The 14,539-nt window shown below is 34.5% G+C and overlaps 1 protein-coding gene across 2 annotated transcripts in view; it reads left to right on the forward strand.

Moving 5' to 3' along the window:
- LOC111052946 (vacuolar protein sorting-associated protein 8 homolog) overlaps window positions 1-14,539 on the forward strand; it is a 46,879-nt gene that overhangs the window by 28,594 nt on the left and 3,746 nt on the right. For both annotated transcript variants that reach the window (XM_039436212.1, XM_039436214.1), the window contains 9 exons: window positions 350-530; window positions 2,057-2,258; window positions 4,214-4,352; window positions 5,881-6,128; window positions 7,764-7,923; window positions 8,903-9,027; window positions 9,475-9,604; window positions 10,118-10,231; window positions 12,228-12,462. In XM_039436212.1, coding sequence (XP_039292146.1) covers window positions 350-530; window positions 2,057-2,258; window positions 4,214-4,352; window positions 5,881-6,128; window positions 7,764-7,923; window positions 8,903-9,027; window positions 9,475-9,604; window positions 10,118-10,231; window positions 12,228-12,462 — 1,534 coding nt within the window. The remainder of the gene's footprint in view (window positions 1-349; window positions 531-2,056; window positions 2,259-4,213; window positions 4,353-5,880; window positions 6,129-7,763; window positions 7,924-8,902; window positions 9,028-9,474; window positions 9,605-10,117; window positions 10,232-12,227; window positions 12,463-14,539) is intronic.

A 14,539-nucleotide genomic window follows, 5' to 3' on the forward strand; every position in this document is an offset into this window, starting at 1 on the left:
TATAAAGAAACTGGATTTCCATGGAATGTTTTTAAATCCATTAATATTTATTACATATTGTGGAATACAGTGACAAACAAATTGAATCGATATGATGTCCATCAACTCTCTTACCTGATACTATCTTGAAATAAAACTATGAAACTCTGATAAGCCATACAACTAGCCAACAACAAACTATAGAATTTGTCCATTTATTGTTCATTAATCCTTGCTGGTGTTTTTGATGTAATTTATCATTTTGTCCATTTACTGTTCATTAATCCTTGCTAGTGTTTCTGATGTAATTCATCAGTTTGTTCATTAATTCTTGGTAGTGTTTGTGATGTAATTTATCACCACTTTGCAGGCCCTAGAACAATGCATTTTGAAAGTAGACGTGACTTGCCTGGATATCGAACAAGTGATGAGGCTAAGTCGCCAGCACTCGCTGCATGATGCTCTGATCTCAGTCTGGAACCGAGCCATGGGCGACTACATCACGCCTATCCATGAGCTGCTGCCTATACTTGACCAATACATCAATAACGGTAATAAAAGTGCAGTTAAATTTAATAAATTCATTTTCATTTCATTTCATTTCATTTATTGACACACTTTACAATTTACAATAATAAATAATACACAAAACATTACAAAACAATAATATAAAGTGGTTAGGTAACCTCATTTGAAAAAACGTGTTGAGGCACCATCACACTGAAAATAAGAAAGAGTAGCTTAGAGCCTAGCTAAAATTATATAAAAACTTGATAAATGTTTATAATACAGAGAAAAAAATATGTTGAAGAGTACTAAGATATAAACTGTCCCTTCATAAATGTATCATTCACTGCAATATGATAATATCAAAAATACAATATAAAAGTAACTATACTATCTAAACAGAAACTCAACATCTTCTAGTGAAAACAACCAAGATTTCAATTCCTTGAGAAAAATTCTTAAATTTAAACTAGAGGACACATGGAAAGGTAGATAATTATAAAACTTTAAAGCACAAAAAGTAAAAAACCTACGAAAAGCTTCAACATTAGCCTTCAACAGAATGACCTTATTTTGAAATCTCAAACGACTAGAGTAAACTCTAGCATTACTTTGAACATTTCCTCCTCTAATGAAAAATATTCTTAAAACTCTAAAGACATATAAATATCTTAAATTAAATTGAAATTGAAAGGGCCAAGCCTGTTTTTCATTTTCCAATCATTTATGTTTTTGTGTTTGTGTATTAAAATTGTAAGGGCCAAGCCTGTTTTTTATTTTCCAATCATTCATGTTTTTGTGTTTGTGTTATTGATGAATGAATGATTATATTAACATAATAAATATATTAAGGAACATATAAATCAAGAATCAAAATAAAAAAATCAATCGGACGCGTTTTGTGGTTGCGCTGATAAGCTATCGCTTAGATAAGTCAAGAATCATGCGCCTGCTACTCCCGTTGGAAGGGTGACCGCGTGGGTCAACTCCTTTGAATTTGATTCATGAGTTGTAAAATCGCTTCCCGTAGGTTCGGGACCCACCTAAAACTGAAGATACATTCATCTCTTGTTATCATCCGGCTCATTACCCATGTACAAGCCAAGCAAAACCTCAGCAAAAATACCCTTTTTCAACTTAATTTCATTTTCACATGTTTCGACTTTTAATGTCACTTTCAAGTGAGTGAGCAAAATAAATGACGTTAAATAAACGTAAATAACGTTATGAAAACGTTTCAACGTTGAAAATGTCATCATAAGTAGAAACATGTTGAAAATGACTTTGATAATTTTTTATTTTTATGTGAATATGAGTGTCTCTTACCAAGAAAGTGAATACTAGAAAGTGAAAGTAGTTTAATTCATGTTATGTATTTATCGGTGAATTAACATTTATTTATTCCAAACAAATGTCATATTTCACTTATATTTCAATCCATCTCACTCGTATAAGTTTTTTCTCATTCTCTGTTAATTACTTGAAAACCATATGTTCATCTTCAACTTTTGTAAAATACCACATCACTCACAATACGACTATAATATCAGATAATTATATTATTTTGCAGGACAAGGAAGTAGTGAAGAATGCACTCTACTGGGAAATCGGCTGCTAGTCTATCTGAGCTGTTGCTTGTCGGGCAAAGCGTACCCGAGCGGCGACATTCCTTCGGGCTGCGTGGACAATGTCAGGTCGCAAGTATTCAAGTGTCTTTGCAATCAGCACAGTCCTGTCGCTGGCGAAAATGAAACCTGCTATCCCTACATAAGGTATATCAAATGTTTTATTTCATTCCTATCACTGTCGCTCAATCTTAAAAAACTATATCAACTATAGTAAAACAGCTATAGGTCAAAACCTAAACAGTTAAGTTTTTGGAAGGAATGTCTTTTTATTTCATTTCTATCACTGTCGCTCAATCTTTAAAAAACTATATCAACTACAGTAAAATAGCTATAGATCAAAACCTAAACAGTAAAGTTTTTGGAAGGAATGTTTCATGTCGATATTTTTAGAATATTTTCTTCTGCCAAGTTCTGGCCGGGACACACATAACCGCACCGAGCCTGCGCCGCGGTACGGCCGAGTGTCGGACTACGGCGAGTGAGAAAACAAATGCTTTCAAACGTTTAGGGACACATACTACCGCACCGCGTCAGCACCGTCACCGTGTTTGATGCCCGAGCCGTGCCCGCGCCGTCACCGACTAGTTCAGTTTACTTTTTGACGGTGTCGGTGCGGGCTCGTTTAACATAGAGAGTGAAAAACTTGTTGGAGAGATACGGAATTTTCCAGTTCTTTTACGATCAAAGTGATGGTTGAACAGAAAAATAAGTTAGACCAAAAGTAAAAGTATAACCAAATAATAAGTTAAGCCAAAGGTATAATAGACATAATATAATAAATAATAAAATAAACAAAAAGTATTAGAGAGGGAACCCGTGACTGTGTCTTAAATTTAAAAGTAATAACATTTAGATACATAAGGCAGAAGATAACAATTTTATTGCTGATATATTATTTCTGATACATGACTGATTGTGGTATTGTTATGCACCGAAATATATGCCAGCACTATGATTCTCATCTTTTGTTTCTACAGGTAATTAGTTTTATAATTGAAAAATATAAATTTAAATCGGATGTAACAAGCTTTAATAATGTTATATCATTAACAGTAGTTTAACACATTCAGAAATCAGACCACAGTAGCACTACAGAACTGAGACACTGCTGCCGCTCGGCTGTCGCACGGATATGTGTGTTCTCCTACCATCATCACCGTGTCGCAGACGTAGCGACCTCGGCACGGGCTCGGTGCGGTTATATGTGTCCCGGCCTTTACTCGAACTTTTTATATCAACTTTTGACATGTAAATTGAAGTGTAAATAATATAACTTACCTTGGTTATTATACTGGAATCATTTAATAATATTGAGTATGGCTACATCACCCCATTTTAAGGGGCTTTGAGAGAGTACAGAAAGTAGAGAAGTCTTAGACTTAATTTTTTCTTGTTTTCTATTGTGCTGACTCGACAAATAAATTATTGAATTTTGTACTCGTAGATTCGTTTATCACTGTCTACGGGAATTATATTTCGTATCTCAACAAGTAGAACTTTTGGGTATATACCAGCCATTTGATGTATCTACACTTCTTATGTGTTTTAAGTTGCAATGAAATATATAATCTCTATCTTGATGTGACAACGCTCGATTCAAATTTGAATTTAATTGTTTTCAGTTCAAATTGTTCCAAATTTATAAATGTAGTTCTCTCATTTTTTCGTATATTCTTTTCTATGTAAAAATATGTAACTACATAGATCTTTTTACTTTACTACCATAGGTAAGGGAATACTTTTTTAAACCTATCCAAATTTCATTATTTTTATATGCTTTGAGGCCCCCTGAGTCCCCAATTTTTTCCAAAAGAAATGTGTAGAACTTCATTGATTATTTAAGAAAAGGTGTAAGAAATACCTGAAATTGTCACTTTTAGGTACTTGTTTTGTGTTTTGTTTCGCAAAACTATTCAATACGGAGATCTACCAAATTATCACTTTCACTTCTACACAAAGAGCTGTCTTTATTGTCTTTATAATCGTCTCTTTATAGAAATTCAATTCAGATGAGACCATTCTATTGAAAAGCCATATTATTGCAAGAATGTAGGAGATGATAAAAGAAATACTGAGATGAAAAGTGGTTTGAATTTCAGAACTTTGCTACGTTTTGATACCCGTGAGTTCCTGAACGCATTGGCCATTGCTTTCGAGGACCCTCAGCTCTCTTCACAACTGCGGCAGCGCATTGTCAACATTCTCATTCTAGTCATGGTTGAGGGCGAAGGATTCCTGGTGAGTTATTCGCAGTACTTGGAAAGCAATTACTTATTCTGCTACGCGGTTTATCAACTTAGTGCCATATGTGCCATCTGCGTTGAACGCTAATTTACGATTACAGTAAGGTATGGTTGCAATTATTATAATGTGTTTAAACAAATCATCTCCGTTTAAACCGAGATTGTGTACACAGCCCTCTGAGGTAGTTTCGATTATCACATTTTAAATCAATTCAATATGAAATCTCTCATTGTTTAGTATCATTACTTATAATAGTTGGGATTTTATTTGTGGAGAGCACACACACGTGTTCCATCTCGTCATATTATCAATTTTTGGGGTTCCCAAACTCAGTCAATCAAACTCTTTTTTTGTAAGTCAGAGTGCCGGTTGCACAAAAGCCGGTTAAATTTTAATCGTGATTAATTAGAGAAGCCCTCTTTTCGAAAAATCCTTTTATGAATGGTTATTGTGGAATTAATCAGGATTAGAATTTAACCGACTCTTGTGCAACCGGGCCAGAGTGGTTGTTTTTTCAAGTTTTAAACTTACTGCTTTATTATGGATTTACAGCTGTATTAATCCAGTGGTGTGTATTGAGATCAATTTATTCAACTGCTTACGCGTTTTCAGTTTTTTATTTGTACTTGTCATTTTTTCTACTTGTCTACTGTGGCTTCTTATCTATTTATTCATCAATGACATAGGCACATTATCATATTAGTAGTTCTGTGAATAGAAGACCTCGCGCAGTTATAAACCACAGCCTCCTCTAATACAGTCAATCAGAGTAAATTCTGTCGTGTCGTGTCGTGTTGGTGAGATATCAGTATGAGAACGGCCAATGACTGGTTGGGTCGACAATGACGTATCTACAATACTAATCATCCGATGAAAACAACTATCATCAAACGCTAATTTTCTACAAGACATATATGCGTGTTGTCTACTCCCAATCATATTATATATTATAATTATGATTTGTGATTGTCAATGAAATAAATAAATAATAATAATGGTCAGCACGAGTTGAAAGCAGAGAAAGGTCCATAGAAAATACTATGTTACTTCAATTTACTTTAATAACATGTTAATGTTACTTTAACTTTATTAATTGGATTAAATTAATAATCCACTCGACAGCTTATTAATCATGAATAATTCTATAGTATGATCTTTACAGTAATATTAGACTATGAGGAAATAACTTTTCCTTTTATATTATCCTTCAAATTAATGCAAAATTCCAAAAAACGTATTTATACTTCGACGTGCATTTTAAAAAGGGATATATCTATAAAATTTCATGAAAATGTATTGCCGTGTTTAGTCATAAATGCGGAACAGATAAACATACATAAATGCATATAAACATGAAGAGAAATGCAAAACAGTCGACTTGAATCTTAGACCTCACTTTACTCGTTCAAAAATGATGGGAATGAAAAACAGGCTTAGCCCCTGTCCCCTTATTTAGAAGTTACTATAGAACCTGTTTTTCTGCTGTTATAATAAATGATGATGTGAGTGTGATTGGTTGCAGAGCACACAGGTGGGCTGGCTGTTCACGTTCGTGGCGGGGCAGTTGTCGCGGTCGGGGCCGCACTGTCGCCTGCGCGTGGACGCATCCATGTTCGAGCGAGTGGTGCACTTCCTGACTGGGCCCGAGTCGGCGGCCGAAGCGAGTCACCACGACCAGCGACAGGATGCCTTTCTGCAACTCATGCAGGCCGGCGGATTGGCTCACTACCAGCACGACCATTTGCTGCAGTTGGCCTCCAATGCTCAGTTGTAAGTAACACTATTCACTTCTAACAGCAACAGTTGCTAGCATCTATGGTGAGGTCCACGTTATAATGACAGTATTTGATAAACTTTGATGTTGCTATCCCTGTCTATCATTCGACAAAGCAGGTAGTACTATCCTTTTCTAGCTCCGCAACGATGCCAAATCTGTTTTTGACAGTGTAGAAATATAATTAATTGAGGCAAAGAATCGGCAACGCTGTTCTTCTATCTTTATCCACTGCCATTATAACGTGGACCTTACTATAGCATCTTTTAGTGAGGTCCACGTTATAATGTCAGTATTTGATTAGCATTGGTGTTGCTATTCTTGTCTATCATTCAACAAAGCAGATAGTGTTGTCCAATTCTAGCTCCGCAATATTGCCAGATCGTTTTTTAACAATGTAGAAATATAATTAAATAGCAAAGTATTTAATTTTAATTATGAAATATGTATTGATATAAGATAAGTTTTAAACCTTGCAGATTCACTTTTTAAAAATAAATCTTTATTGGCAAACACAATATTATAAACTTTAAATATTTCAATATACATTTGAATTTAAACTTAATGATAAATTACGGAGTACCTTTCGCTACGATGGTCTGAGCAGGACTGAAGAAAATGAATCACCACTCGTGGGAACCGAGAGCTGAGACGTCTACTTGGGTTCCCTGCCTATATAAGTTGATGACTGTTGCAGGCTCTCACGATATAACTTATAAGTTATTGATAAATATATATTTCCTTAACGAATAAAATACAATAAATCATTTTAAAATTGATCAATTTTTTAAAAGATTGATCAGTCAATAATACATCAGATATACCGGTATGAGTTATCCTCTATAGAAGCTAGTGGCAAAACAGAGAATCGGCAACGCTGTCTTTCATTATAACGTGGACCTCACTTACATTATTTGTAACAACAGTCATTTTGGCTACTATCACACTAACAACACGACCATTTTCTCCAGTTGGCCTCCAATGCTCAGTTGTAAATATTAACATTTACATCTAAAACAACAGTTGCTTTGGCTACTATCATAGGGAGGGTCTCCGTTCGTCAAGTCCTCAGTTTGACATATTTTTTACATTTATTGAGATACTGAAGCAATTGGGAAGTTGAACCATTCAGCTCGTCAGTTTCACGTCATCAAGTTTCCGTTGCAGGCTGATACACAATCAGCTACACAGTTGCACACTAGTTAGTGATTAATGAGAATGGGTTAGGGAGAAGTTAGTTGAAAATACGTAACTGATCGTCACTTAATGCTGATTTAAAATGCGTAATTGATGATAGGTAATAAAATAGAAGCAATAAAATAAATCCCGGTAGATGCAACCTACCGTAGAGTCTATCAGATATATTAATCTAATATATCGAGTCTATTAGTCTATCGGGTCTAGCATAGAGTCAACCTCAATTTCAACCAAAGTGAGAGTTTAATCCAAGTTATTTCAAACTATGAAAACTGAAAACTTTCAATTTGTGGATTCATGTGTCAATATTTCCTTCTCAGTTCATAAAATATTGCTTCTTACCTAAGTTACCTCCTTGTTGAATTTTTTGTCAACCCTTCGTCATCAATTTTGAAAACTCTATTTTTGTCATGATGATAATTTGTGAATTTCAGCTACCAAGTGTGTGCAGCACTGCATGAAAAGAAAGGCGAACACGATAAGGTTTTACATTGTTACCTCATTGACAGCGGACGGAGACACAGGGCACTCAACTATCTGGAGACATCGCCCCATAAAACCCAATTACAAGATGCTGTTCTCCAAAATATAGATGTGAGTGCTCTTCTTTCGATTTTTATGATAGTTTTAATGAGAAGCGCTCTATACACTTACCAGAGCACTCTCCTTAAGCCGTGTCCACACTGAACAAATGTTCGACAAACATGTTTGTGGAAAAAGTTTGGGAAAATTTTATTATGTTTGACAAACAATGTTTGCCCGAGGCCAGTGTGGACGCGTCACCAAACAAAATTTGTGTAAGTGGGAAGAACACGTTTTATGTTTTACAGCTGTCAAAACTGAAAATGTTTGGAAAAACCGTAATTTTTGTTTGACAAACTTTTTTAAAATGTTTGTCCCTGAGCTCCTCAACAAACATGTATGTCGAATATTTGTTCAATGTGGACATGGCTTTAGATAGATATTTATTAGTGAATGGAGTAGGCTATTATCATGATGCTTTTCTACATTTGACGTGGAAATACCGTCCCTACTATTGTTGAGTGAAAGAATAAGTACATCAAATCTATTAACATAAATGGACAGAAATAGATCAAACTTCTTGTTCTTATTAAACTATTCGTTACTATTACATTATAACTGTATTACTGGTTGTTCAGTCATAATGCCTAAAGCCAAGGTAAAATAATGATCACCCTCTAGTGATCTCTATCAACTCTTCTTATTGCAACGTGTACATTCAACTATCGAACTCTCAATCAATTTCTATTGGTTGATCAGTGAGCTTGAGTTTGAATTCATAAACGTCATTAATGGATTACACTGAGTATACAAGAATACTTTCTAGAATATTAGAATTCCCAGAAACAGAGTGCAAGTTGCCCCGCAATTTGGATAAATTGCAAACTATCAATCAGTGATTAATAGCGGAAATTTTTGCAACATTGCAGACTACAGAATTCTCACAAGCCTGTATGCGTCTATATAATCAAAGATTGAACGTATTCTCTTATTCATTTGTATAAAATAAAATTTTCTATTCAAACAAACGTTATCGTATTTATTTTTTCAGACACTGTTGGAAATAAATGGAGTTGAAACGGGCCGCACAATTCACAAACATTTTCCGCAGCTTGTTCCACAAATAATACCGAAATTGGATGATATGCAACTGTACAAGTTCTCAAAAGGATTATTGTAAGTACAGTACCTATCAATTGAATGTTGTCTTTCGAATGTTTGTGCATATATATAAAATTAAGATTGAATTATCAATGTAAAGTGTTGTATTTTTCATAGATTGACAAAAAGTCTAGAAGACGATTATCAATGTAAATATAAATTAGAAGGTTAGTATTTGTATAATAATATTATTGAGAAGCAAATAAATTTTTTGACAAAAAATATTTCAAGTCATAACATAAACTTAGTTATCTTCTAATGATAATGAAACCAACTTCCAAAATAATTCCCTGTTGTAAATAATAAAATTACTAACAACAACAAGATTGTCTATCATTTATACGCATGTATTATTATTTTTATTTATTCAGCTACTATATTTAATAAAGGTTTTATTCGATATACTGGCATAGTTTTATGGAATTTGCTGATAAATAATATGTTTTTATTTATTGTATTCAGGCTTGAAGGCTATTCAGATTCAGACTTGATTACCAGACACTTTGGCCTACTGTGCAAAAATGACCCTGAAGAAGCAGAAACATTTCTGAAACAATATCAGTCAAGTCTCATCCTAGATGAAGCAATAGAGGTATGTCGATTCTGAGTTTTGGCTGCAGAAAACTGAATTCTTAGCTTTTAATATTGTTGAACTACATATAATTACTGAAGTTGATTGGATATAAAATCTACTGTATCAATTGAGATTTTCCATTGTTATGGATAATCCTAGATGTAATTAGAAGTAGTACGATATATTCTAAAAAGTTTTAATTCTGGAACTATTATTAATTGTTTATTAAAGATAAGTCTATTGATGCCTTGAAGACTTTAATTTGAGATCATGAAGTGTGTTCTACGGTACATATTCACCTTGTATCTTCTAAAGTAATTGTATACTGAGATTCATTTATGTTTAACTTGATATAGAATAGTTTACTTGATTATAGAATAGCTTCTTCACCTGAGCCTCATTTTACTGCCAAGCTATTTGAAAATTGTGATGAATAGTTTATAGATTTATGCAAAATTTCAATAAAATTTCGCTCGTTTCTCGTAGACCTAGAACTCATGACTTAATCACTCCTCTGTCGTATTTTTCCAGTTATCAAAATCCAGCCAACTTGATGAGATAACAGCCATACTTTTAGAACAGCGAGGCGATTACCAAGAGGCTTTCGACTTACTACTGGCAAAATTGCAAAAATCAATTGCACTGGTGTGTATTCTACAAATTAATTCTTCTTAACTTTAATCATAACTATTCTTTCTACATCCTTTTGAAGCCTTCATCTCATAGCAATAATTTCTGTCAAATTTTTTTGCTATATTTTCTGCAAAAATATCTTATAGTTCATAGAATATTTGAAAACAGTAGGGAAAGTACATCTCTACCTTCCGATATTTAAGTGGTAAAACCCAGACTATAAGCAACACCTCCGGTCTGAATGCCCATTGATTGATTCATTCCATGGAGGTCTAAGTGCTCTTCATGCTGCTTAGTATGTAGCCTGCCAGTGTCTAGAAGATTTTTCTGAGGCTATAACTACAGGTGTAGAATTGGGACAACTTTCAATAATTATTTCAATACTTTTTACCAACATCTAGGGCCTATTTCATAGAAGCTTTGTAATACAGGACTTATGAAATAAAAAGTAGGCTACAATTATTCTTGTAATATCTGTTTCTTTAAAAATATTCTAAAATCACTTGAAAAAAATGTCTTCTGTATTATAAGTGAATCTTTGGTATTTCTAGTGAGCACCCCAGGCTGGAGAACACGTTCGCTGATATGTCAGCTGTTCTATTAAAAGCATTGGAAAGTGAAGAAAACAGATAAAGTTGCATAGAGTTATTGATTCAATATTATTGAACAATAATCAATTTATTACTGTTATATTAATTATTGAACATAATATTTTCTTCATCTCTAGATCGTCTTTTTGTCTATTTTCATATATTGTATTCACAAATCTATGAATAAATCTATTTCAATCCATGTGTGATGTACTGCTCCGTGGAGGGGCATGAACATACACTAAATAAATAATAATTATAAACTTGGAATAAACAAACTGAAAACCGAAATCATAATCATAAACCATGTGTAATGCTTCTCAACGTTTAATGTCACACGTTGTGTCGGCATGTGTGACGTTCTGCTCCGTGGAGGGGCATGAACATGCACTAAATAAATATAAATTTTGAACAATTAAACCAAAAACCAAATAAACAATTGGAAGCTTTGAGGTTATGGAACTGTACCTTGTAATTATAGGTTATGTTGATCTTTGCCTGACCTCCAAAGGCATGGAAGGCAACGTAGTTATAGAATCTAGGCAGAGTGAACGGTGTATAGAAGAGATTGATTTGATAAAATAGTTTGTTGAATTGATAGGTTGACGTTCTACAAAGGTAGCCGAAGTTGGAACTGTAAACTTCCGAACTAATGCTGTAGTTGGAAATGTGGTAAATTAAAATTAAATCCAATTCAATAATAAAATGCAGTTCAGTTTGAATCTGCCTATTATAATCAATGCTGTCGCTAGGACCAAGCAGAGATTTAAACTTGAATCTCTGAGTGAATTCACTCTCCGAATGATAACCAGAACACTTAGATTCTAATACCTGTTTTACAATCGAGAGAGATATTAGAATGCACAAGACAACAAACAAAATGGCAATAATCTATTTCAACTGAATAATTGATACTTGTAGAACTTGTATGGTGCTTTGAACAAGAATAACTTTTTATCCAATTTACAGGTCCTGTAATACAGGACATACTCTTCATGAAACAAATTACTGTAAAACACTTGTTAATTGTTCCTATAATTCAGGTGAATCACATGTAAATTGTTTCACAGTTGTAAAATGTTATGGAACACACAATAATTGTAATTTCAACTAATAATACAGGAAAGTTACCTGTAATACAGGCCCTGTAAGTTTTATGAAATATGCCCTCGGAAGAAGAGTCTCTTGTATCCTACGTCTCTTTGTCTCTTGTTTCCTGAGTTTGATGAATTATGCCGCATCCACATGTTGGCCCAATGAAGGCCAATGTCGACCAGCGCCAGTGTGTGGATGGATGATTTGCCAATGCTGGCTACCACTGGCTCTCATTGGGCACTAGTCACATTGCAGGCTGGGACATCTAACTGGGCCAACATGTAGATGCGCATTAAGAATAGAAATTGTTTGTGTCCGATCAGGGAGAACCGCTGGAACGGCTGACGACGGATCTGGTGAACCTGGCCCAGCGAGGTGCCTCGGTGCTGGACTCCAAGAGGTCGTGGCTGCCGCTGCTGCAGTGCCTGCTCAAGCTCAACTCCCACGCGCTGCTCCAACATGTGCTCAACAACGTCGACCTTGACCTCACCTCCCAAGTGCATCTGCTCATGGAGCACACCAACGGCACACTCGGCGATCTGCGTAATCTCATCACAGGTCAGGCTAACTGTCTAAGGCCCAGTTGAACAATGGCAAAGTGATCTGATATTTTTCAGACTTCAGTGAGTAATTTACTTTTCCTACAGTTACGTTGAAAAGTGGCCATTGCTGCACTGATTACAGAACGCAAAGAATCACTTTTCCGCTCTAGTGCGGGAAAAATTTTTCTGCACTCCAGATTTGCAACATGGCAATGCAAAATACTTAGTAGGTTATATGGAGCAACAGTGCAGCAAAATCAAAATGAAGTTGGTAACAGTGACTGCTGTGGCTGCTATAGTGAGCAGAGGTGCAACGAAGCACAACGCGCTAATTATTATTTATTATATATTATAACCAACGACAACGAGGACTTTAGGATTTTAGGATTAAGGTTTTTATCAATAATAAAATTACACAGAAAAACATTTGATGCATTTCAGGCAATTTTACCCATAATTACCCACTTTTCATATTCAATGGTAACTGTAGGAAAAATTTTTAATGTGAAATACGTGCGCAAAGTTCGTTTGCTGCACTCAAGAAACCATTCCGCCCTCGCCTACGGCTCGGGCGTAAACGTTTCTTTCGATGCAGCAAACTGTCACTTTGCGCACTAGTTGCACAAATAACTATAAAAACCTATTTGAGATCACCAAAACATAATGTATACGGTTCCGTTCGGTTTGTTTTCCGTTGATTCCGGCAAGTGTAAAACGATCATTCGTTCTGAATTCTGTACGGAATAGAAAACGCACAGCACCTCGCCACAAATAGGTTTCATATGTATACTGTTCAGTCTGTTTTGTTTTCATTTTTGGTTGATTCCGACAAGTGTGAAACTGTAATTCGTTTTGAATTTGGTACCGAATAGAAACCGCAAATCTCTAAACACCCCTTCAAACATCTCGCACAATTGCCAAACATCTCGTTTGGCAATGACCGGTTTCGCAAAAAAATTACACAAATCTCTGTATAGTTGAATTACAGGAGAAATCCATGAATCGTTCTTAAGTATGACAATAAATATGGGAAAAGTCTTGTGTATCCAAGACCCGGTTGCACAAAAGCCTGTTGAATTTTAATCGTGATCAATTACTTTTAGAGAAAGCCTTCTCTGATTGGTTCTCGAGAAATCAATCACGATTACAATTTAACCGGCACATAGAAATTTAAAAACGAAAAGATAACTAAATTATGATACTGAATCTCGTAAGTGACTTCTTTCGTAAAAAGAAGTGGGTCAGTCATGAAATTCACTTTTTGATCATGAGTTCAATCAAGGTCTTCAGATTTTCATACAAACCCTTAATTTCTTAAATAACGTTTTCTATTGCAGACTATTAAAATGCTCTAAAATTGTGATAAGTCATTGCAGTAGGTGAAGCATTATCACGTATTTATTTAATAACATTGGTAGATAAAATAATAAGGTAGTCCTTTTGCTATTTTTCTTCCAAATTTATAGGTGACAAAGTCCAAGATAAGGTTAGAATTTCACGTGTATAATCACTGTATACGTATATAATCTGTACGTGTATATAATCAATTTATATAAAATTTTAGTCCAAAACAAACATTAAAACTATAAATTTTGAATTTAGATGGTTTGAATTAATAAATTGATTAGAAATATTCCACTCAATTACCACTTGTAACGAATAATTTTGAGTTATTTAAGAAAATTTGGAACCTTATCAAGTGATGTAGTATAATACGATAATTGACCGAGAGAAGTGAGGTCTAAGATTCAAGTCGACGGTTTGGCATTTCTCTTAATGTTTAAATGTTTATATGTTGCGCATTTACGGCGAAACGCGGCAATAGATTTAATTTTACAGGTATGTTCCTTTTTAAATTGCACGTCGACGTATATACAAGGTTTTTGGAAATTTTGCATTTGAAGGATAATATTAAAGGAAAAAGGAACATACGTCAATATTAGAGTAAAAATCAGACTATAGAATTATTCATCATAAATCATCTGTCGAGTTGATTATAAATTGCATGCCATGACGCATGCAATTCAATATCTCAATGTAACTTGGTAAAAAAGTCAACCTGAATTCACATATTATCTGAACTAGAATATTGT

This window comes from Nilaparvata lugens, chromosome 10 (assembly GCF_014356525.2).
Source record: "Nilaparvata lugens isolate BPH chromosome 10, ASM1435652v1, whole genome shotgun sequence".
NCBI classification, from domain to species: Eukaryota; Metazoa; Arthropoda; class Insecta; order Hemiptera; family Delphacidae; genus Nilaparvata; species Nilaparvata lugens.